This window comes from Columba livia, chromosome 4, assembly GCF_036013475.1.
Source record: "Columba livia isolate bColLiv1 breed racing homer chromosome 4, bColLiv1.pat.W.v2, whole genome shotgun sequence".
Lineage (NCBI taxonomy): Eukaryota > Metazoa > Chordata > Aves > Columbiformes > Columbidae > Columba > Columba livia.
The window spans coordinates 8,421,544-8,446,755 of record NC_088605.1 but is presented as its reverse complement, the minus strand read 5'-3'; the positions used below and the strand labels follow the sequence as shown (position 1 = coordinate 8,446,755).

General features: G+C 44.3%; 1 protein-coding gene and 1 long non-coding RNA gene across 4 annotated transcripts in view; both read right to left on the bottom strand.

Annotated features, from left to right (window-relative positions):
- Positions 1 to 4,039: 4,039 nt before the first annotated feature.
- Positions 4,040 to 21,588, bottom strand: LOC135579319 (uncharacterized). The gene is made up of 2 exons (XR_010472073.1): positions 21,202 to 21,588; positions 4,040 to 4,396 (listed from the first exon to the last, which is right to left on the bottom strand). It is a non-coding gene; the product is annotated as an uncharacterized LOC135579319 (long non-coding RNA).
- Positions 21,589 to 23,566: 1,978 nt separating this feature from the next.
- Positions 23,567 to 25,212, bottom strand: part of TACC3 (transforming acidic coiled-coil containing protein 3) — a 19,558-nt gene continuing 17,912 nt past the window's right edge. For all 3 annotated transcript variants that reach the window (XM_065060353.1, XM_065060354.1, XM_065060355.1), the window contains 2 exons: positions 24,996 to 25,116; positions 23,567 to 23,736 (listed from right to left, as the gene is read on the bottom strand). In XM_065060353.1, coding sequence (XP_064916425.1) covers positions 23,671 to 23,736; positions 24,996 to 25,116 — 187 coding nt within the window. In that variant the 3' untranslated portion in view covers positions 23,567 to 23,670. The remainder of the gene's footprint in view (positions 23,737 to 24,995; positions 25,117 to 25,212) is intronic.

The window sequence follows — 25,212 nt, the reverse complement described above, 5'->3', positions numbered from 1 at the left end:
ATGCGCTGGTGCTGTGCTGTGCTTTCCACAGCCACATATGGGGTAAACTTCCAACTTCAAGCAGAAAACCATATGAAATCACTACAACATGCCACTAGAAGAGAGCAGGAGAAACCCAGGGCACAGCCTCTTCCAGCTGTCTGCAACAGGAAGGAATTTGTAGGATAAGGCTCTGAGATAATTCCAGTAAGTGGAGAGTGCCTCAGGCTCACATAGGAAAGGAAAAGTGAAAAACTACATCTCTCTGTCTTCTGGTCTACAGGAAAACCCTTCCTCATGCCCCATCACTTTAAAATCACCAAGCTGACCTCTGAAGGACTCAGCTGGATGGAGGAGCTGGTACCCTAGAAGTGAGTGTGGGGTAGCGTGCTGCCTTCCCCATAATGACCTGGAAATATCATATCCTGAAAAAAAGGGTTAGCCAAAGGTTTGTACACGAAAGGACAGCCGTGCATGGCCCTGGTGCTACATGCCACCACCAAGGACATCAGAGCAGCTGTGCACATCTGCATCATGATACACACGGAAAGGCGGGAGAAAGAGGTGGATGCTCAGAAAAAAACATGGAACAAAATGTCCTAATTTATCCTGTCTGGTTTCACCACAAATCTGTGCTTTGCTTTGTTGTTACAGGAGTCACGGACCAGCAAACCCAAGGGAAAGGATAGATTTCTCTCTCGTCTCCTCTTCCTCCCTCTCCTTCGCAGAACACAGGAGCTGCTGTTGTGGCAACAGCTGAGTTAGACTCCAATAACACTTGTTAGACAAAGCTCCCTGCGGCACAGATTGTACCTTGTGGCTACATCCACCCTAGGGACCCAGATGGGACCAAAACACAGTCCCATGGTTGTCCATGCCTCCCATATGATGCTGGAACACAACAAAGCAACATGGGCCAGGAAGTGCTTTCTCAACAGGTAGTTTGGATGAAACCCTCAACCACTCATTGGAGGAATTGCTTTGAACAATTTGGAGGGAAAGCCGCTATATGCAGTTGGACACCACAGTCTTGGGTACCCAGGAGTATCAACTACCAGGTCCCAGAGACACAATTGCAAAGCAAATGTTCCTGCCAGGAGGGAGCAGAAATTTCCCAGAAGATGAAGAAGTGCCAGGACTACATGACTTTGATCTTGTTCTACTCTCTCTCTCTCTCTCTGAGTAACAAAGGACTGTATGGGAATAAATCAGCATATTAATGGAGATGCTCATTGCAGCTGAATCTGGGATGAACTAAAATATGCACATTCCTTTTAGTTATGAATTCTACAGCCCAATTTGAACCACATTGGAACAATTCATGAGAGCAACTATTATTTTAAAGATCGACCATCCTTTCAAAGGCTTTGATAATTAGATTGAAACATAGAAGCAGATAACAGGACAGATCCCTATCTCTATGTGACAGCATAATCCAGACTACGTCCCTTACAGTGAAGGAGACAATCAGAGTACTTGAAGTCAGGACAGGGCCCTGTATTTCATAGAATCACAGAATCACTGAATGGTTTTCTGTTGGAAGGGACCTTACGGATCATCTAGTTCCACCCCCCCTGCCATGTGCTGGGACACCTTCCACTAGACCAGGTTGCTCAAAGCCCCATCCAACCTGCCCTTGAACACTTCCAGGGATGGGGCATCTACAGCTTCTCTGGGCAGCCTGTTCCAGTGCCTCACCACCCTCATGGTGAAGAAAATGTGCCCTTTTAATAAGAGGCAGAAATAACACTTCTGTTCCATTTTTCCTTGGCTGAGCAATGCTGCAGGAATAAGTAATTGGCCTTTCAATGCCTGTGTGCAGTGACCACATTCTTGAGTGAGCATAGACCTATGAAGTGCCTGTAACTCTGAACCCTACATATTGGTGTGTCTGTATGTATATATATATATACACACTCACATATTTGTGTGTGTGAGAGAGACATAATATGTACATGTATGTGTGTGTGCTGCTTTGGTACCACTCATCCCTGTGCAGAGCAGTCGGGGGCTTACGAGTTTTCCCATTCAAATTTCCCCAGCCCGGGAGGACTTCACAATGGGGTTTAAGCACCTTTAGCTTTTTCTTTTCTTTTTAGGCAGCTTAGTGAAGGAAACCTAAAAGAACTTTAATGTTCTCTCACACCCGTTGTGTTATACATGGCCCAGAGCCTTGTCCTTCATCCACTACCACTGAAGGTTAATGTCTCTTACAGGACTCTTCTGAGGGCAAGAGGAGAGATGAGAAACCAGGTTCTGGATCTTCCCTACCTTCTTCCAAGCTCTGCTCATTTGATTCTTCAAGCTGAGCTTCCAGACCTCAAGCTGTCTTGCATAATGAGTTCCACAAATCATGCCAGCACTCCTCACTCAGCCCACTACTTTGTGTGAAATATCCCCAGGTTTTGGTTATAGAGGGCAGTCTAAGTGTCCAGTCTGCCATCTCTTGTTAGTCCATCCTCCTGCCAGTAGCTTTTTTCTCCCCCTTTATTGGTAATGATCATCATAAGATAAGACCCAAATCTCATCTGTCAATGCAGGATTTCAGAGTTTGCATCAAGTATTTAATGAGTTGGAGATACTTCCAACTACAGAGAAGCTGCAATAGCCCTTAGGAATTAATTTGAATTAATCACATAGTCTCCTCTTTTTCTAATGTCTTTCCATTAAACCCTCTGTAGATCCCAAAAGCACCTCACTCAGGTCTTCTTCAGCCTTTGGTTGCATGAGGTCTCAGCCCCAAGGCCAGACACTGGCCTCACTGGTACAGGAACAACATCCAAAGCTCCTCCCTCTGATTTTTCCAGAATGCCACCAGCAAGAGGCTGCTCCAAAGCTCTCCTTCCCTCATCCACGTGTGGTCTTTTCTTCATGGCTTTCTGTAGTCATCCTGGACACTTCCTGCATGTATCCACCCCAAAAAGGTTTGCCTGGAAAACAAGCAGGTTGGCAAGTTTCCTCATTGTAGCCTATTGTCACTTATTTCTGGGGCTTGGTTTTGAGAGTAGAAAGATCCAGGGCCTTCTGACTTGGGTCACACCTCAAATCTGAAGATGCTTTAATTGTGGCAGAGCCCAGAGCCCTCATAACATCTTGATTTGGGATATTGCTCTACTCCTAATAGAAAGACTCAGGGACTAAGTCCAGACATTCACATACTTCCTTCTATATGGAATTTAATTTATGGTGTGTTGTCATACAGAGAGCTGTTAAATGGAGTGCTAATCCTCTTCTTTAAGGCAGAGATGAAATAACACAGGAGTATGAACAGGTTTTTGCACTTGAATCAGTCAAGTGGCATCTCTCCAGGCCATCTCCCCTGTAGATTCAGGGTGGGAAGTCATAGCACAGCTGGTGGCAGTGTCTGAAAATACATATTTTCTGACATAATAGATATGCAAAAACTTGCATAGTACATACAGAAAAACTTGCTCTTCAGTTTCATGATGTGCAGGTATATGCAGAGTCTGGCTTCATTTCTTTGACAGAAACCTTATAACTGGCTGAAACATCCAGGTGTGACCAGAGAGTCACCAGGGACCCTGGGACAGTGGTCCTCAGTGACACCGGTACGTGGGGCACAGCCCCATGGGCACTTGGAAAAACAAAGGTTAGAGGGCAAGAGTAGTGCTGGGATGGCTGCGGATTCCCCACCACAAGTCTAACCTCCTCCAAGAATGGTTCAGGGGGATATTTCAGGTGATTATGGGAGTCAGCTGTGTCTTGGAGCATGAGATTGCAAAACCCACCTTTGAGATTCCACCCAGCCTTGCTGGGGCTGTGATTCATCCCATCCCAAGGATCCTGAGTAGGATGACTCCCCCTCTGGAATCACTTTTTACTTCCAGCCTTCAAGAGCTCGCCCTCTGTCAGGCAGGGCTAGAGAACAGGCTGCCCCCACACTCAGCCCACCAGCCCAGGATCTGGTCACATCAGGGATGTATCCTGAGCACTCTGCCAGCAAAGTGCCAGCTGACTCACAGAGCAAATGGCTGGTGATTGAACAGGGCAAGGATGCTGTAAAGTAGCAAATAAGTGGGTCAAAAGTAAATAGCAGGTATTATATAGTTGTTATATTTATTCTACTGAAGTGTTTTGATGTCAGATTGAAAAGGAAAGGGGAGCAGAAGTTCAATTCACATAACGAGAGCTGGCTCTTGTATAAACATCCTTCCAAGCTTTGTCAGTCACTGTTATAAAAGGGGTGGCAAGGTGGGCTAATGCACCAGCTTTTCAGACTTGCAGATATATGTTCAGTTCAGGGCCACTCACTGATTCCAGCTCTCACTAGTTTAACATGGCCTTGACATGGGGCTCTGCTCCTCAAGATGAAGCCCCTGCAGTCAGGGACACAGGTGAGATGCTCAGCTCATGATGAACAGCAAAAGCTTCAAGACACTGTGGTGGGGCAAAAAAGCTAAGAAAAAAAAAAAAAAAAAAAAAAAAACATATGGTAAGAACCTCAAATTGATAATTTATTTAGACTCTGGAGTTTTTAAATGCATTCAGAAATTTCATGAGCCAGGATACAGGTTTCAACAAGCGGGCAATCGGGAACAAAACCTGCACATGTGTGCCCAGCACTCCCTTTGGAGAGAGGCTGAGAGAGGGACCAAGGTATGTGTGATGGTTGCTGCTTGCAGGCTGTCTGCAGTGATGACAAATGCGTGCATACAAGGAGGGAACTTTTTCCATAGGTTGCAGTTTAAAATATTCATAGATTTAGCATTTTCCTCAAAGCCAAAGATCTGACCAGGTGATCTTTGTGATGTTTATCAACATACTCAAATGTAATGTATAATATCTGAGGATACTACAGGTCTTTAAATAAAAATCAGTTTAATTTCTATCTGCTTGTGCATCTGTCCACTGTGACAATGACCTCTGACCAACCTGCGATGCCAATCAGAGCCTCCCTCTGAGATTTCCACACTGTCATTTTGCTACAGATACACTGGAGATGGTACAGAAATGATGATGTCTGAATACAGCAGATGTGTGTGAACACACACATCCAATCCACTGCTCCTGAAAGCAGAAATACCAATATAAAAAATTACCAGCCACACAGATTCTTGCTGGTAAAGATTTTCTCATGACTATTGACATTTCTGCAAGAGGAAACATAATAAATACGAACAGGCTTCCATTTACTGCAAAAGCAGATTTTTTACCCAATGGTACTATACAGCACACACAAAAAGTCAGCAGAGCTAAAGATCCTAAAAAGTTTAGCCAGGCCCAAGTCTACAGCACCATGGGATTTTAATACTGTTTAAACCTTTACCGAAGAGGTATAGAAGCAAGTGCCTAAATTATAGTACAGGCCAACAGAAATATGACACAAATATGTGAAAGTCAATGGAAATGCACTGGAAGTTGAATGGCATGCTGTCCAACATTGGCTGTTCCCTAAGAAATGGTTTATTCTGTTTCCTGACGTGCTACAGAAGCAGCCAATGAAAACATGTGGGTTTTCATAAATAAAACCAACAGGACCAAACATCTCTCCTCTCCTTGATGTCCTCACATGAGAAGAACTTTGCATTCACAGCCTTGTGATAAATTTTTCACATCAGGTGCTTCCTTCACCCTTTGGCTGGCAGATCTCCAGCCAGGCTGCCCACAGAGACACCAGGCTGGCCAGATATTTGTGCCCTGTCTTGTCTAAATAAGCCCTAGGTGAAGGTTTAAAGAAGCTGCTGCTGAAGCACTGGAATAACAGGAGTCTGCTGAGCCATAAACTACTAACCCCAGGTCCTCTGCTCTCCTAGATAGGTTCAATGGGCAAAAGGTCCTATCCTGGAGCTCTGCAATGACTCTCCTATCCTGGAGCCCAAAAGGGCCATCCTGGACCTCTGTAACCACTGACCACATTGCTGGTAGCTCTCACTCAACATGTGTGGACACTGAGTGCTTTATCCTGGCTTGGTCCTCTCATTCTCTGGGCACCCAGACACATAACAAATCTCTGACCAAATCTGCCAGCTGCATTCACAGGGCTTAGAGCAATGGAGACACGTCTGCATCTTCAGAGAAATCCCATTAGCTATGAGAGGTGAAGATCTGCCTCTGTGCTTTTTGGTGGCTTAGTAATACCATAAGTAACACAAAACCACACCTGAACAGAGTCTGGCCTTGTGGGTTGCCTGACTAGGTGTTTTGCCATTGACCTGGCAGCAAATAGGATCAACTCCACACATCAACATGACAGATCTGAAGGCTACAAGCAAAACTCAGTGAGTGATGGAGAAGGAAGGAGGAGGAGAGCTGCTCAGTGTCCAGCTGGGCACAGCCCATGCAGGGTTTTGGAAGCTGTAGCCTCACTGCAGCACAGACAGACCAAAGTTAGAGGTCACCAGTGTGGGAACAGCTTCCTTTCTGCTCTAACAACATTGTAGATAAACGAGAGGGAGAAGCATGGAGATGTGACCCTGCTGCAACAGGTCTGTGGGGAGGGGTCTTACCCTGAAACAGCCCCCTCCCAGCCCTGCAAGTGGTGGGTTCTGCAGATAACCAGGAAAGATGATCTGGCAGAACTGGGACATTACTGGAAAAGTAGAAAGCTGTCACTGAATGACTACTGAAGCAGCCTTGGCTAGCAAATGAATGGCCAGATCCTGCAAATGGCAGGCACCTGCCCAGGAACGACAGGAGGAGCACAGGTTTCCCAAGGGAAATGCTCTAAGAAAGAAGCAGGAATTCAACGTGTCTATGCCTTGAGTTGTAGCTACAACTAGCAATTTGGTGATTAATTCTCCTTATAATGATTTGGCAGCATTTTTCACAGCTCTACATCCTTTGATGTTGTTGCCTACAGCCACAGGCTGGCTGCATCATTGCAGAGGTCTGGAAACCAACCCACTCAGACATAGGGCTGGGTTGGAGCTGGCCACCCAGCTCTGTTCCATGCCACCTCTGGGTGATAAACCACCCCAAACCTGAGGAACACAATGTCACCACACAAAGCTCCTTCCTTTTCTGTCCTGAAAACAACGAGACAAAATGCTGCACCAACAGAGTGAAAATATTGCTCCTAATATAGCGAATGAGAAGAAAATAAATGCAGGGGCTGCTAGCAAGATATAGCAATAGCAACAAAATTTTATAGACCTACTTTTTAAGTTAGATCAAAAAGAGATGACAAAGGACGAAGTGTCAAGGAAATGCGTATAGGCAGAGGGAAAAGAAATGAGCTTTCTACCTCCACAGCTAGAAAAGACCACAAAACAGGGCGAGGTCACTTCAGGTAGCCTAAAATATAAAATTAAGATAAAACAGAGTGGAGCCTGCCCAGAAACAAAGGGATAAGTACAGGCATTCCTTATTTGCAATAACACAGGTTAATATGAGTGACAAGCTGCTGTGGGTAGGCTCTGCCCTGAGCCATGTCCTTCCCATTGACTCCCTGTCCATGCTCAGAAATTCCCACTGCAGTGGGACCCCATCTCCCCACAGCTGGACCCCTGCAGCTTGGCAAGACTTAGTCCTAACCCACTGGCACCCCAAGGAGAGTCCTTATCACAGAGTCACAGCACAGCTGTGGTGGGAAGGGACCTCTGGAGACCTTCTCATCCAACCCCCTGCTCAAGCTGGGTCAGCCAGAGCAGGTTGCTCAGGACCTTGTTGGCATCCCAGTTTGTCTCACCAGCACACGTTTGGTCCTCCTTGCTGTCAAGGAGTTCACCACCCTCAGGGAAGCTCCTGGTGCAAGGACTGATCTGCAGCCCCACATGGAGTCCTCCTGCTGTGCCTGGGACACATGCAGAAAGGCAAAACATAACCTCAGTTAAAATCTGTGTCTTCACCACAGCTTTTGCTCTCTTGCGTTCAGTTAAAAATCTCCACTGTAAGGCACATAAGTTACATCGGCCTGTGTGTCTGTGAGATGTGATGACAGAGGTTGGGCCAGAGATGGTCTGGAGCAGCATGTTAGCAGGCAAACCATGTGGAAACAAAGCAAACCAGTGCCAGGACTCCTGTGAGTGGTGGATTTCTAGAGAAAAAACACCCTTCAGACCAACATAGAAGCAAGTGCAGTGTATATAACAGGCTGATGATGGGATAAAGTGGAGGAAACAAAAACACAGCCAGTTTTAATGTCTCACTGTGTTGAGAAGCCTATGAATCAAGCAGGGCATTGAAGAACGATGTCCAAAGGAATGCAAAGGCTGAGGAGTCATTTCATGAGCAACTGGGACTCCAGCAATTGGAAGAATTAAAATAAATAAAATTGGTTTGGGTTTTGGTTTGGCTTTTTGTGTGGGCTTTTTTTGTTTTGCTTTTCACTTGAAACTAAGGAATGGAGGACAGAGTAGAAACTTCTGCTCCACAGCTGAGAACTTTGGCATCTGCATATGAACCGAGAAGTATAAACCCCTTCTGGCTTGAGACAGAGCTCTTCATGAAACCCAAGATTTTCATAAGGAATTACTGTTCAGTGATGCAGAAAGGAAAAAGTACTTAAAATCTGGACAATAGCACAGGGGGAACGAAGCTTACTTTGTGTCCTTGCTTTCCTTTGTCAGAAATCAGGCAAGAAAAAAGCAGTTCTGGTGACTGAGGCTTTGGCGCTCTCCAGCGTAATGGCTGGTGTCTGAGCAGGCCCCAAATCCAGCTAGAATTAGACTGGATTAGAGAATTTTCCCCTCCAGTCCTCTCCTCACCATGTAAGAATGTTTTTACTCCAGGAAAAGGATAAGGGAGAAACAATCCTCAACTGTGGTCCCAAAGCTTTGCCACCTCTCCCATGGGAGTGAGCAGACCAGGACAGGCTGACTCTGGTGCCCTGATGTCCCTGGCATTCCTCAGCATCCCTGGCATTGAGAGAAAGGTCTGCACCCTAAAAAAAATGTAAACGTGAAGCGTCTGAAGGCTGACAGCTCTCTGAACATGTATTCAGAGGTAACTCACAAAGAATCATAGAATGTTAGGGATTGGAAGGGACCTCAAAAGATCATCTAGTCCTGCTGGAGCAGGAACACCTGGATGAAGTTACACAGGAATGTGTCCAGGTGGGTTTGAATGTCTCCAGAAAAAGAGACTCCACAACCCCCCTGGGCAGCCTGTTCCAGTGTCTGTCACGCTCACTGGGAAGAAGTTTCTTCTCAAATTTAAGTGGAACCTCTTGTGTTCCAGTTTGAATCCATTACCCCTTGTCCTACCGTTGGTTGTCACGGAGAAGAGCCTGGCTCCATCCTTGGGACACTCACCCTTTATATATTTATAAATATTAATGAGGTCAAGAGGTGTCACAGAGACAGCCAGAAACCAGCAAAGACCATCCTAAGGAAGAGGTCACCCCTAAACTACTGCACCAGTGCAGAACAACCAAGGAACAGCGTGGAGAAGAGGGATAAGAACAGCTCAGTGCACAGCCAGAAATCCCCAAGGCCTTAGCCAAGGATGGGGGCATCCCCATGAATGTGTCCCATTTATTGGCATCCTGAACATGGACTCATGTTAACCCCCACACCGTGCCTGGCTGACACAAACAGCCAAATGTCCTCAGGTACCCACAGCTAACCACCTAAGGAGCTGGTGGTGGTTCCCATCGCTCAGCTGGCTGCCTCCTTCCCTTCTTGGATGTGCCTGCTTCCAGGATGCCTCCCAAACCCCATTTCACAGCACACAAGGCCAAAATAGCAGGTGCCAACTTCCCTAGAGTCCCACCACAGAGGAGCAGTAGCATTATTGTGGTCATCTTAAAAGAAGAGCATGACCTTGCCCTGCACCCCTTTACTCCTCCTGACACAGCATATGACTGAGGATGACAGTCCCCAGCATTGCTCAGCCACTTGCTGGCAAATCCAAGACAGCCCCATTCTTGGATGGCAGGGAGCATTTTAAATCACATTCAGCTTTGTGATTTGGCAGTGGCTTGCTATGCACATTATGGTATAAAGGTTTTTATTTGTTCCCGTTGTTGCAAAGTTTATTCCCCAAAGTCTTTTAATAGTGGGCTTTTGACAAAAAGTGTTTCCCTAGCAGTGGGAACTACATATACAGCACAAAGCAAACGCTTGCAAGTTAAACATCCTTCACATCCCGTGCTGGTCCGAACCCCTCAGAGCTGGTCGTTACCTCCCTTGGAGCAATTCAGCACAACTTAATCGAAGTTAAAAATGATACTGTGTGATTTTATTTTTTTGTACTTGCTCAGTGAGCTTTTATTGCAGCTGCTGCCAGGATCTGGGACTCTGCCAAATTCCCTGGTTATATTGCTCCAGTGTAGACAAACAAAGAAAGCCTATTTAAAGTTTCTTGGTCACAAATAAGGTAAAAACATAGCAAAATAAAAAACAAAGCGCAATTATTTGTTTCCATTATGAAGGACCTCCTTTGGAGTCCTTTGAAATCTGTTCTGGTTTCCACCTACAAAAGTCACCCAAGTGTATTATTTAACATTAACTGACATTCCTGAACAAGAATGTTACAACCAGAGGCACAAAATCCAAGGGAAAAAGGCTTTCTACCTTTGCCTTTCATATTACACTTCCTCAGCAAAAATAACTTTATCTCCTTGCCTTTCCCAGTAACATTTGTTGCTTCAAATCATGACTCAAAACAACTTTGCACTTAAATTATTTAAGCACAATTATATTAATGAAGGATTTTATATTAAGTAAAGATTAAAGCCATTGACAACAATGCCTGCCTTTATGTGCATGCATTGATTTCTTGACCTTTGGTGCTTCTGCATCAAAGCTGCCACCTTCTCGCGACGTTGTACAGGCAACCATTGCTCATGTGTGACACTGAGGGCCTTGCCACCTTGTTAAGGTCACTGCCATAGCGCTGGACCCTTCAATGGTTAAAAAGCCAGAAAGACAAATGACAGCCCTGAATGCACAGTCTGAAATTCAACGCTTTGCACATAGCAGCCTTTGGCCCCATATCCCATGTCATAGGGAGAGAGGTATGGAGAGGAGAGAGGGAAAAGTGGGGAGAGGGATAGAGGGAGAGGAGAGAAGGAGAAGAGAAACCAAGAGGAAAATCTCTCTCTGTTGGACAAGGCTATTTGGCAGCACTTTGGAGCCAAAGTGCCTCTTGTCAACAACACACACAATGGTCTTTTGAAAAAGCAAAAGCGTACACGCAGTTCCTTGGCAATTAGAAATAACAGTCAATATACAGACAAGCAGGTTTTGGAGTATATGCTTTTTGAACTCCCAAAAAACTGCAGCTTATTTGCTTTTTTTCAGACTGCCTCCAATTTATTATGCAGAGTCAGTCGCTTGCTGGTGTGCACAGTCCCAAGTGACAATAAGCATAAGCAGAAAAGTCTCTCAGCAGAAAAGTCTGACAGCAAAAAAGAGCTAAAAAACTTCTTGTTTCCTTACCAGTGTCTGCAAAAAGAAGATTTGGGAGGAAATAAAATCCCTGCTTTGCTTCTCCGTCTCACTCAGCAAGAGAGTGCCTCTCAAAACTCATTTAAGAAGACTGAAAATTTGAAGTCTAAGCAAAATTCAGGTCAATTGCAATAATTTTTTGGGCTCGGGAAATGTCTGGATTCCCACCTGCAAGAGAAAGCAGGAGCTGAGATACATGCCTGCCTTGCTAGAGCACTTTTCCCACCTTCAGTACATCCAGAGTCCAGCTGCAGACACAGCCACCCTGCCCAGGCCAGGAGCCACCTGCCAAAAACAGCCCTTGCCCATGGACACACCATGTGCTTTGGGCAGCCACAGGGACATGGGGACACGGGCTGGAGACCACAGTGCCTCAGACACTTACCTCTGGAATTTGGCTTCCTCCACTCTTGGAGACAAAGGTACCCCCGCACCCGTGGTGTCTGTGTAAGGGACATGCGCTAGGACACACATGGTCCCACAGAGCCATCCTGGGGCTCATGAAGATGATTATGTTAACACGGTAAGTTTCACAACTCCATTTATTTCTGTGCAAGGAGATATTGGCTCTTCACTGCTTTTATCAGGGTGGATGTGACTTGAAATAGGATGGAGGAAAATAATTGGGACTTGATCCCAATGTGCTCACGGCTCATGTCAGACCCTCAGTCAGGTAGACTGTTTGGAGTGAAAAGTCCTGGGTGTGTAAAGAAAACCTTTAACATGGCCCCAACCTGCCAATCTTTGGAAGTCACAGTCCTTCAAATCTACCAATTCCTTCCTTCAATTCATTCTCTGCTTTCTGCTGTGACCCATCAGCAGTTCTAATCCAGGGGGATTTCTTGTGCCTCCTCACTAGTTCTCTTTGTAAAGGAGGGATCATCTCTCCACTGGCCTAAAAAGAAAGCTGAGCTGGAAATCATCTATTGATCCATCTGCAGAGCTGTGAAGAGAGAGATGAAAAGGAAAGGCAATTTGCTGTGACACCAGCTTCCCACCCTGGAGAAGTACATTTTGTGCTGGGGAACCAGCTGGGAGGCAGGTTAGCTCTCAGCCAGAGAAACGGTTGATTCCACTGCAGTGACACCAGCTTGCTTCAGCCATGTGATTCTAAAGGTATCTTTAAAAAATATAAGTTAAAAAGTATTGCAGCAAAAAGAAATTGCAGCAGAGTGCAGCTTAGTGGCAGAGGTTCCCCCAACTTTGCCGTCTGGGAGATTATCCAAGGGAATGGCAGGAAGATGTGCCAGGGGAGGTTTAGGTTGGACCTGAGGAAAAGGTTCTTCACCCAGAGGGTGCTGGACACTGAACAGGCTCCCCAGGGAGGTGTCACAGCCCCAAGTCTGACAGTGTTCAAGAAGAGACTGAACAACGTCCTCAGACACATGGTGTGAACTGTGGTGTTGTCACATGCACGGACAGGAGTTGGACTCGATGATCCTTGTGGGTCCCTTCCAACTCAGGACATTCTAAGATTCTATGATCTCCACCTGGGAAAAACTCAGCATGTAGAGGAGGAAGAGTGCTCAGCTCTTCATCATGGGTAGGTGCCTCATTCCCATTGAAATCCGTAAGAATGACATACCTAAACCCCTTTGAGGATCTGCCCTTATCATACCAGGATATTTCTATCTTCCCATGCATAAGAGTCATACTGAAGCACACCCTAGATCTATTTATCACTACTACTGAGATGATGCTGGTTTCTGTTGGTGCTAACCAAGTCCTTGAAGTTTTGCAGTGGGAATAAAGCAAGTTCAGAGCACACAGTTTTACAGTCAAGGCAAAAACCTAACTCCTTCCCATGCCTTGCTGCAGATGGTGAGGATACACTGCCTTGCAGTTTGGTCTGTCTTGAACATTCCAAGGAATAAGGAAGAAGCAACTTCAGTTTCTCTTTTTCTTATTTGCAGACTACCAGCACACCAAAACAGGTGTGAACTAGTAACTGGAGCATCCAATCCCACTTACAGCATGTATTTACCTCTCATGGAGCCCCAGCCTTTTGTAAACCACAGGCTGAAGGTCACTCCAGCTCATTCTGCCCTGTGTCCATCAGACAGCATGCTGCCAGCAGCCTTCCCTGAGCTCTGGGGTCTGTCATCATCATCTGCCACTAATTCAGGTCTCAAATCCCTCTCAGCACACTTGTATAGACCTAGAGACAGGCTCACTGCTAACACAGGGACCCACAACCTTGCCTGAGCCATACCAGAAGACCTGGAACTCAAATTGGCCTATCCAGTTGATTTTTTCTGCAATATTTGGGTTACAGTCCTTTCCTTTATATTTTACTCATTGTTAATCAAACTAAAACCCAAGCCGCAGTTCATTTTACTTGCAAGAATGTAAATGTAAATCCCTTTTATCCATTTCTTTAACATTGTCTGGATTTTGCAGCCACAAATCACAGCAAAATCCAACTGAAGGATGAAGTCTGAAGTAATTACTTTGTTGGTTGCCAGAAGGATAAAGTTCCTGCTAATAATATTCCTTACAATGCCAAGAAATTGAATATCACTGTGAGCAAATCAAGTAATGAAAGTGCAGAGTAGTTTCACACGTGGACAGGCAGTACAGGTAGCTTAATCGTCTACAGCAATCAAGCTGCTTTGCTCCCTGTCCATCCATGCAAATCAACTAAAAAACACCCAACAGACACGCAAAGTGCTTTCCTATCAGTGCATTGAGCCTCTTGTTTAGCTACAGCAGGACTTCTCTGAGCTGACAAGCCCCAAGGGGCTGCGAGGGGCATTCCACATCCCAGTAGTGCAGAGCATTAGTGGCTGAGACCAGGCTGTGTGACAGGACCACTCCTGTTTTGCAGTGGGACCTCTGAGAAGTTCTCATCACCCACCTGTGAACTGTTCTCTTCTCCATGGCACACAGCTCAAGACTGGTCGCTTTCAGCACACAAATATTTTGGGCTTGGTAAGGAAGTTTGGTCACCTGTATAAGCTCAGAAGACAGACCCTGATTCTAATAATAAAGCAAAAAAAGTCAGATGCCTATTTCTCACACATGGCTTTAAAGATCTCTCTTTTGAGCGAGTTAAGCTTCTTGTGCAAGGGTAAACAGTCAATAATCCGCAGCCAGCCTCATCCTCACGGATCCCCTGTAGAACAAGGATACCAGGGAACACCAGCTCCGCAACAAACAGCAGCTTGCCCAGCACATGCTGGGATAGAAACAAATAGATGGATATTAAAAGAAACCTTTAGCTGTGTTTCCTAACAGACTGATGCATGCATCATCTACATTGCTGCTGATGTCCCGGGCAGCTTTGACCAGAAATCAAGGAATCACACTTACAGAGATGCATGTATACACACACACACAATGTACATTTGTATGTATTAATATATGTCTGCATAGAGAAAAAGTCATGTATCCTGACAACATTTCCAGCTGCAGTTCTTTTCCTGCCCAAGTTAGCATGGATTTTCAGATCAGACCTAATCCTGGAAATTAAGATTAGGGCACAGGGAGACCCATTTCCTTCCAGACAGGACTCTCACCCTTTCTGGACCCAGCCAAACACAACCCATGTTTACTCTCAAATAAACACAGATACTTGCCAATATTTCCTCATGCAGTCTGAATGCATATAATATTCTCAGTCCATGCCAATGACATTTCATGGTACATTCACACCTTAAACAGCTATTGATCAGTTACACACATTCCTCAGTCACCTTGTCCCACATCACCAGCTGGTGTCACCACCAGTATCCTCCTTCGGCCTCTGCACTCTGGAGTTCTCTAAGCTGACAGCACAGACCCTTTTCCAGGGCTTCTCAGATGAGATTTATGGGAAAAGATGAGAAAAGCACTCGGAGGAGTGAATTACAGACCCCCGGCTGACAAACTGACTCCAGGCCCCCCTTTGCATAATTGTCACTGGAAGGACCTCAGGCACCAGAAAGAGGTTAATTACATTCAGTACCCAGGTTGAGTCACTCCAAGTATTGAAACACCATGAGTTTGAGCAATGGATTTGTCGGTGCCAGATAAATGATGTGTGGTGAGGTACGGGCTGCTGAGGGCTCCAGGATGCCTGGTCCTCATGGATGCTCATGAGGTACGTCTGCTTGGCTCCCAGCACTGACTGCTCAAGGTTCTAACAGCAACCACCACTCACTGAGTCCTTATAAACCCTCATCTTACAGAAAACATGGGGTTGTTTCCAGTTTTATTTAGAAGCAGCACATTTTTTTCATTATAAAGGGGTGATGTTCACTGCCCTATCTAGTCTAGAGGTACCATGGCTCTATGAACAGAGACAGTTCCTCCATCACTTATCACAGGTAACGCAAAAAGCTCCAGGTCAGTTTTAATCATGTTTCTATTTGGGAGGTGGGTGGTTCTTGTACACCACCTACATTAAAGAGTTAAATCCAGAGTAAATGTGCCAGCCCTGATATCCCGGATTCCAGTGGGACTAGACCTCAGCTGGAGACTTCAGATTTTAGGACCCAGTTTTTTCCATTGTTTGGAAACAACTGCTGATCAAAACATCGTTTTGGAAATTATTTTATTTATTTACAGAAGTCTCCATAGAAACTACAGCAGAGGTTTTTCAACCAGATGTGATGCTTCATTGTTAATTAGTTCATTTATCGGAACAACGGCTTTTCTATCATGAGATCTAAGCAGCCAGAATTTGAAGTGCTAGCTCTGGGCTGCCCATCAGATGGAAAATATTAGTAACACACTCGGCTTTTGGAACCGAAAACCTCCAAGTGCATTGTGTAAAAGCAACAGACGTTAATCTCTAGTCACCACCGTGGAAGCAGAGACACAGAGAAACCACCACCAAAGCGGTTTCTCCAACAGCACGTTACTACTCGGGTACTTGGATCCCAACACACAAACTCAGCTGCCATCAACTAGACCATCATACCCAGCAAAGGACCAAATTCCACCTCACTGCAAGATCCAATAAACAACATTATTGATTAATATTATGGATTATATCCCGCAACATTTTGCATTTATGCTCTGAGGGCCATGGTGAGTACCAGAAATAAAATCAGGGTAGCAGCAGAAAAACACCATGATTAGGAAAACAAAGCAGCCGTTGCATTCAGGGGTTGGACTAAATGACCTTTGAAAGTCCCTTCCAATACAAACTATTCTATGATTCTATGATCTCTGTCTCCCCAGCTTTACTGAGCGCAGTTTAAGAGTTAGGATGAGGAGCTATTTTTAGACTAGCACTTACCTCTCTTCCAACCCAAACATAGTTCTCCCTCAGTAACACCAACGATGTTTTTAAATGGAACGGGGAATCGTGGCGCCACGATTATAAATAAAATTATCAGCTGCTGGGCACAGGCTCCCGCACAACGACTCAGTGCAAACCAGGGTAACACTTGTCGCTTGCTCCCAAACACAGTCCAGTGGGGTTTGCTAATGGAAAGAAACGCAGAGGATGTTGTTTCAGGTGCCAAAAGACTGACAAGTGGTAGAACTTCCCACATGATGGAATGTTGCATAAGTGACTTTAAAAAAACCTTTATTTTTTCTGGGTCTACCATCTAATGGTAGTGGTTTTTCCTTAATGTTACCTGTCTACTTAAACTGAGGACAAATCCCAGAAAAGAAATTAGTTGAAAACACTTGGATTCTCTCACCACCAGGACCTGACCGGTGCCATCCAGCATGCACAGCCCATTCACGCCGATTAATATGCTGCTCAGTCCCCCAAAGCCAGCATCACCTTTCTGTTAGCTTTTTTCTCTTTTTTGCTGCTGTATTCCCCAGATGGAATAATGGAGAACTGCCTTGAAGAACTTGTCCAAAAGGAAATGGGTTGACTGAATTCAAAAATCACAACTTGTGTTGGGAGAGAGTGATATAGGCTCTTGATTTGGAAAACATAAGAAAAGACATGGCACTGCAGGGGAACTGTTTCTTTGAGGATCAAGTTAAATCAGACAATAGAAAGCAATCTGGTTTTTAAGACATTAAAAGAAATGAAAAAGGATAAAGTAAAGCAGTTAACTGAGCTCCAGGATGCAATATCATGCAGCAAGCTTGGAATACAAAAAGAAAGTGAAATGACTTATTAGATAGCTTCATGCCATCCTGTACCATTTTCCTCCAGAACAGTCTGAAGTCGACCCTGGCATTGTACAAGAGGGCTAGGTACCAGGTTAAGGACTAAGGCAATGTGGAAGTGAGTATTGGAAAGGTCTGAAGATCTTCCCCCCAGTCTTGCACTGCAAGTCTAAGTGGATTTAAAGAGAAAAAGAGAGGAATATTCACCATGTTTTTGTCCCCAGTGGCTCCTTCCTCAGGCTGAACAAGTCACAGGACACACGTGAGCACACTTAGTCCCCTGCTGCAACCCATGATGTGCATCAACCCCATTAAAGTCACAGCTACTGCTGGGCCACAGAGACCTATCACACATAGTCAGACAAGCTGATCCCCAGCTCCATCCACTCCTGGTAAGTGACAGTGACCAAGGGACAGTCCTCTTACACACCAAGAGCCAGGAGAAACTCCATAGAGATGAATAAAGCTACACAATAACCCTCTTAAGGACAACAGAATTTTATCACTGGGAAGCTCTCTGCCAACAGAGAGAAAAATCAGACCCAGGTTCTGAGTGTGCAAACTACTAGAGAAACTTTCAAACAGCAAGGCATCATTGGCAAAAAACCTGGCAGCACGCACTGAAATGTAAATAGCTGATGTAAAACGCAATTAATTTTACTGGCAGTATAATAAAAAATAGGATAAAACTTATGAGGAACTTCCTTCACTTCCCTCCTGTGGAACATTTAGTTTGCCTGCACTAGGTATTACTGGAAAGGAAAAGAAATCCATAAGAAAGCAGGTGCTGTGACAGATCCATTTGACAAAGTCAAAGCCACGCTGCTCTTTGAAAACTCTAAAAAGATTAGTCATGTCATGATCTAATGACTTCTGAAAAGGCAAAGAGCTCCTCATACAGCATGCTGAAGTTAAATGATTTTTAAGCTTGTTTCCTAATGCCAAAATAGTGTTAATTTCCCACTTCTGCATTAAAATGCTCAGTTGTTTACTGGTTCAGGTAATAAATCCTCCCTACTGTGGAAAAATAGGAGATGCTCTATCATTTGTCTGGTTTTCTTCTGCACAATTTTTTATAACAGGGAGGGAAAAAAAGATGAGTTACATCTGTTTCATAGGTATAAATTGCAACCCTAGAAGTGAAGGTGCATGTTTAAATGCTCAGCTGAAGTCAGAGTTTGATTCACAGCCTTGCCTGGTTCCAGTTTTACACCAATATGACTCTTGAAATTCCTTCATGTCAAGCTATGGCATTTCTTCAATTATTCTGTTCTGTCAGAGCAGCACAAAAGGACTAGAAAATTGGTCAGAATTCAACCCACTAGGACCAATCTAAAGACATTCTCTGAATCCAGCAGGGTTTCTGCCATGGCTTCTGAACCAAAGTCTTTAACTACACAAGATAAGTGTTCTGCTGAAAATTTGGTTTGATGGAACAGGGGTAGAAATGGTTGAAAAGAAGGTGACTTTGGACCACAAGGCTACACAGTTATGTTTGCTTTAGAAACCTAAGAGAAGAAAAAGTCCTATTAAAGGAGAGACTGAGCAGCATCATTGTAGGTATATGGCACATATTACCAACATTCAGAATGTTCAAGAAGAGTCCAAAGACAGATGTGTACCCTGAAGACTTCTCAAAATGCAAGAAACACCATGAAAAGGTGTTAAAAGACCGATTTCTGGAAGCCCTTAATATAAACACACCAATGCTATTAGAACATGCAAGCAGCTTCAGTACCTTTGATCCACCCTGATCAATTCTAAAATAAAATAAATCCTCCCACATACTTGGACCAGGAACAGGCTGTCTAGAGCAAGAACTGTCATCCTTGGTTTGTACAGCACCTAGTAACTGTTCATATAAATAATAAAATTATATGACAGAGGCAGCAGGCAGTATCATTTTCCCTCCTACTACCTGTCTGCAGAGAGGCCAGTTCTCATTAGATGAAGCTCAGTAAGTAAGCAGCAATAAGGTAAGAACCAAGCTGTCTGGTTTGTTATCTCTGTAAATGTATAGTAATTCTACTGAAACACACACATCTTACACACAGCAGCTCACACAAGCTCATTAACATGCAACTGGTCATCTGCATTGTATGAATTCTTCTGAAGGGGACTGTCCAGCATCAGGATAGTAAAGATTACAGTTGTTTAAGATGAGCAAGGTAATATTTATAAAATACTTTTCAGCTAGGAACTACGAAATACTAAATTCTTATGAGTGGCAGTTCACAGTATCACAGTAAGTTTGGGATTGGAAGGGACCTCAAAAGCTCATCCAGTCCAATCCCCCGCAGGAGCAGGAACGCCTAGGTGAGGTCACACAGGAACATGTCCAGGTGGGTTTTGAATGTCTCCAGAGAAGGAGACTCCACAACCCCCTGGGCAGCCTGTTCCAGTGTCTGTCACCCTCACTGAGAAGAAGTTTCTTCTCAAATTTAAGTGGAACCTCTTGTGTTCCAGCTTGATCCCATTACCCCTCGTCCTATCATTGTTTGCCACCAAGAAGAGCCTGGCTCCATCCTCATGGCACTCACCCTTTATATATTTATAAACATTGATAAGGTCCCCCCTTAGTCTCCTCTTCTCCAAACTAAAGAGACCCAGCTTCCTCAGCCTTTCTTCATAAGGGAGATGCTCCACTCCCTTAATCATCTTCGTTGCCCTACGCTGGACCCTCTCCAGCAGTTCCCTGTCCTTCTGGAACTGAGGGGCCCAGAACTGGACACAATATTCCAGATGGGGTCTCACTGGGGCGGAGTAGAGGGGAAGGAGAACCTCTCTCGATCTACTAACCACTCCCCTTGTAATACACCCCAAGATGCCATTGGCCTTCCTGGCCACAAGGGCCCAGTGCTGGCTCATGGTCATCCTGTTGTCCACCAGGACCCCGAGGTCCCTTTCCCCTACATTACTCTCTAATATGTAATTTCCCAACCTATACTGGAACCTGGGGTTGTTCCTGCCCAGATGCAGGACTCTACACTTGCCCTTGTTAAATTTCATTAGGTTATTCCCCGCCCAACTCAGTTCAATTGGAGGCAAGCACTCCACCTGCAGAGAAAAATAAGCTGTCCCTTCTGAGCAGCTTAAAAATGCAGAGTGCTCCCACTTTGGGCAAACAAAATATAGCTATTCAAGCCAAAAGCCAGGTAATGCTTAGAAGCTCAACCTTGGGGTAGACTAATGTTCAAAAACTGCCCACTCATCCTCTTCAGAGTCCAGGCACCTACAGCAATCTCCATTTAAGCCTCAGTTTTCACATGCCATCAGTGTTAAGTACTGAGACAACCAGGGAACAGCAGAGCCTCAGGCAGATTTCACAGACAGGGATCACAGATGACAGACGTGCGGCGTGTTATCTTTCCACATCACGCTGAAGTGCAGTTTCCATTATCTAATATCAGCAGGCAATAACTGGCCACACAAGGTGTAGTTATTGATAACGTGTAATATGAGACCAAATAAGAGTTGTCAGGCAACAACAGTAACACAGCACCTGTATTTGGTATGCTGGTTTCTACTGGACTACTACTGTGTCCACATCCACCAGTGATGTCTGTAATGTCGCTATATTCAAGCAACACAACAAAATAAGTTCAAAGTCTCCACTCCCTTTTACACCTAGCAGCTCTTGTCCCTTCACCCAGCAAACTACTGGACCAGAGACATTCTGCATAAATAGGAGAACGGCAAGGAGGATCCCAGTGCTCCCTCATGCAGAAGTTGCCTAAAGACACACATAGCGCTATAATACCTTGGCACCTGCAGCACAAGAACTCCAGATAGCATTGTTCCTAATTACCTGCAATCTGTTGGCATACACCACTTCATAGCTCTTTATCCTTTCCAACAGGAATCCATCAAAACAATGATCTTATTAGCATGAAGCACAACTCGAAAGGAATGATGTCCAGCACTGCAATGGGCTGAAGCACAGCCCAGTCTAGTGCAGCCAATATTTCAAAGAGCAGCAGCTACATCTTGTGGAAAGTTTTAGCATTGCAGTTTTATTCCTAATAATGCAAGTTTATGAAGTCATGAAAGCAAGTTCAGCTTTCAATTAATCTAGCCAGGGATTCTGCTGAAACGTGCTGCCCTTTTCTATCCCTCTTTTTGTGCAAGATTGTCGAGGGTTTTGATTGCGGGGTGACAATAAAATTCTGGCAGATGTACTGTTAACCTCCTCTCCTCCCCCACTTCCCCCTTTTGCCCCTCCCTCCCCCCTTCCCACTGCGGACAGACAATCGGGAGGGAAAGGACAGAGAGAAGAGAGTTGGAAAAATTAGCAATGTTTTACGAAAGCTACTAATAAGAATAGAGAAAATAATACAAAATGTACAAAACCAATCTTGAAAGTCTCAGCAACTGGAGAGCCGGCACCCGAAATCCTGGACTGGACTCTGCAGGCAACTGGAGCTGGATTCAGTCTGTCACTAGGCCTCAGTTCACAGAGACAACTCGCAAGGTCCTCTCCTAATGTCAGCCATGAGCAAAAGGGAAAAGGGGACGAGATCCCCACGATCCCCCACTTTTATATGAAGTATTCACATGAATGGGATGTTATACACAGATGGTCGGTTTCTTGGTTACCTGTTTCTCATTGCCCCCGCACAAGGTGTCCATCCATGTTTATCAATAACTTCGCATTCCATTGCTATGTTTACCAAAACATGTATCTGGTTCTCCAGGAAAATGCAGCTAATATGAAGCTTTAGCTGACAGGCAAATTCACTAAAAGAGAAACTTTAACAAAACCAGGACAAAGATGTACAAAGTAAACCTGCCCAGCACAGTGACCCACTGCAAAACAGGAGTTTTGTCCAGTCAACACCCTTTTCCTTAAACCAGCTTGTCTAGCTCATCATGCTACTGAGATGATCCAACACCACAGAGGAACAAGCAGGTCCAGCATTTGGCTGTACGCTGAACCTTATGTCATGTACGCCAACAATCTGCAGCCTCAGTACTCCTTGAGGACTTTAACAGAGATCATTTGCCATGATTAAAACACACATGAGCAAGACAGTTCACAAATTAGACCAAATACAAGATATCTCCCTTTTATTGTTGAGTCTATATACAAAGGAACATCCCAAGACAGTCTGGAGTAATTCCTGCTCTTTGAAATTAAGGCAGAGAGTAAATTTTGCTGTCATACACTCTGTTACATGACTAATTGTTTTTCTCTGCTACTATCTGGTACTTTCCTAAGGTACAAGTTAAAGAAAACATGCAGCAGCACAACTTCTGGAGCCAGGCATTCAATATTGTCATACTGACACCCTCAGGTTGGTGCAGAAACCACAATAAAACCCTACATACCATGAACTTGAAGTGTGTTAATTAACTGTAGACCTGTTCTGCACTATGGGGTATTCCTTCTACATGCTTGCCAATACACAACACTGAGCACTAATACCTAAATGCAGAGTAGTACCCCAACTCCTAAGCACTGCTACTTGTATTTCCACCTGCCCTGGCAAACCACCCTTAAATGAAAAGGGCCCCAATACAGTAATAGAGATAAAATGCTGTAGCTTGCAATGAGACAATCATGTTACCATCTGTAAGGTAGTAACAGCTTATCTGAGATGTCTGCTATAGCCCTAATTAAAGCTGGCTTAATAACTTATGACCTGCAGCCTACATTTCTCAAGGCTTTCCATTGCAGGGAAGTAGCAGGGAGTTTTCAAGTGGTGACTGGAAAGTCAAGTGCATCAGACAGACTAATGATATGAAAAAAAACCTGGAGACAGAGTAGCAAGTGATCTGCCCTGCTATTCAGTGCTCTGCTCAGCTTGCCTGCAGAAAAGGAATCACACCAGCTCCTCCCAAAAAACAAAGTTCCTTTTTTTTCCATCACTAAATACTTCATAGCATTTGTGACAGGTCAAATTCTGTTATATTCTTGTACCTCTGGAATGTTTCAAGTGAGACAGCAGGAAGTACAAAATAAGTGACATAGCCCATGCTGACCCCCACCAGCAAAGCACGTAACCCCGGTGTTCTTCAACAGGGAAAAGACTGAGGGTGAGATTAATATAAGTTTTTCCTTTGAGCAACATGTGAAAACATTATGCAAGACATTACCACCTTAGTGGAAGCAGCAACTGAACTTAAATTCAACGTTTCCTGCAAAAGATACAGCAAATAATACACAAGACAAGTGCAAATCAAGAGTTTTATTTCTTTCTCACATAAACAATTAAAAAGTGAGTGAACACACAAGACAGGAAGAGAGACTGGACATATTTACAAGACAGTTAAGCTATCAATCTTTAGCCAGCTTCGAGATCAAATCATCACAGATTTTCGTTAGTTCATCATTTTCTTTAGTCTGTTGAAGACAGGAGATAAAAAAAGGAGTGAGTCTGAGGTATGGCTAAGCTATGCTACATCTGTGTAGTTAGCTGAGTCACAAGTCATGCTTTCCAACATGGGGAAAGAAAGTCCATTTACATGCTAATGACTCCTGCACTTTTACTCTAAAGGACATGCTACTTCATAAAGGTCACACGACAGCCTCAGATGCCTTAGGCAATGAGTCATAGTCCACTATACTGTTTCTACTTCTTCCACAGATTTTCCCATAATGTGAAGACCAATTGATCTAGGGAAATAAGACTATTCAGACTCAAAGTCTGTTAGACGCACTGAAATTCAAGACAGTAACAGTTTAGATTTTCATCTTTGAGACAGACAATTGCGTAGCATGCTGCTTTGATGCTTTTACTGACGTGTGGCAATAACTTCCAGTTTGTAATTCCATATATGGTCAAACCATTTTAATAGAAGTGTTTAACATAACATATTACTGTACCTATAACAGGAACAAAACTAGTTCTGCATTAAATGGCTTGTCTCATCTCTCCAGTTACAGGCCACTTTTTCCTCAGCTATGCAAACCTTAGCCATAAGCTGAAGACTAACACAAATACTGGACTTTTCCCTAACAGGAACATGTCTGTATTATCTATTTCTGAATCCTCAACACCAGCAAAGACACAACCATGATGCAGTAAAACTCCTAGCATGCATTTCCAGCAATGACTCTCGACTCTCAAAAAGCTTTTCTTTGCAGGTTTCTAAAAAAGGAGACTGTGCTTTTAAGACACTCTAAGACTACCTGTTATAATATGAAATATCAAATACAAGGATTAATGCCCTAAATGATATTAAAATAGTTCAGTCAATACAGAGTCTGTATTAGTGCTAATAGCTTACAAATCATGGAAATGAACATGCTGAGCCAGACAGTTATTCAAGATTCATCCCAGATTCTGCTCTGGGACACGTTTAAGCTTTAGATCAACATCTCCTTCAGCAGTTCAAACAACCTCCTGATACATGAGCCTGGACTGACCACTTCTGTGACCCACCTATGGGAACAAACCTGCTCCAAAAAAAAATCTAAACATATAGATGAGTCAACATAAGAGTTGTACCTTAAGTTTCAATGCCTATTTCCCAAAGCCTGCCAGGACAGAAGCCAACAAAACCAGCACGCTTAGCGTGGCTATTTCTATAGCACTGGTACTTCTTGACCTAATCTAAGGCAACAGCTTGAAGAGGCTCACCTGTGGCATTTTGACTAACCTTTTGTTCAAGGCTTGTCTCTAAAGACTGAATCCTCATTTGTTCTTTGCGGAGACTGGCTTGCAGTGCTGCAGTCTCTGCTTTCGCTTTGTTTCGTACCTGGGCAATTTCCTCATTTGCTCTGAAATGGAAGCAACATGGTGTTTACATTCCCTTCAGACAGCACAGCAAAACTGCTCACAGAATCACCCTAGATGCTTATAATTTGGATGAAACC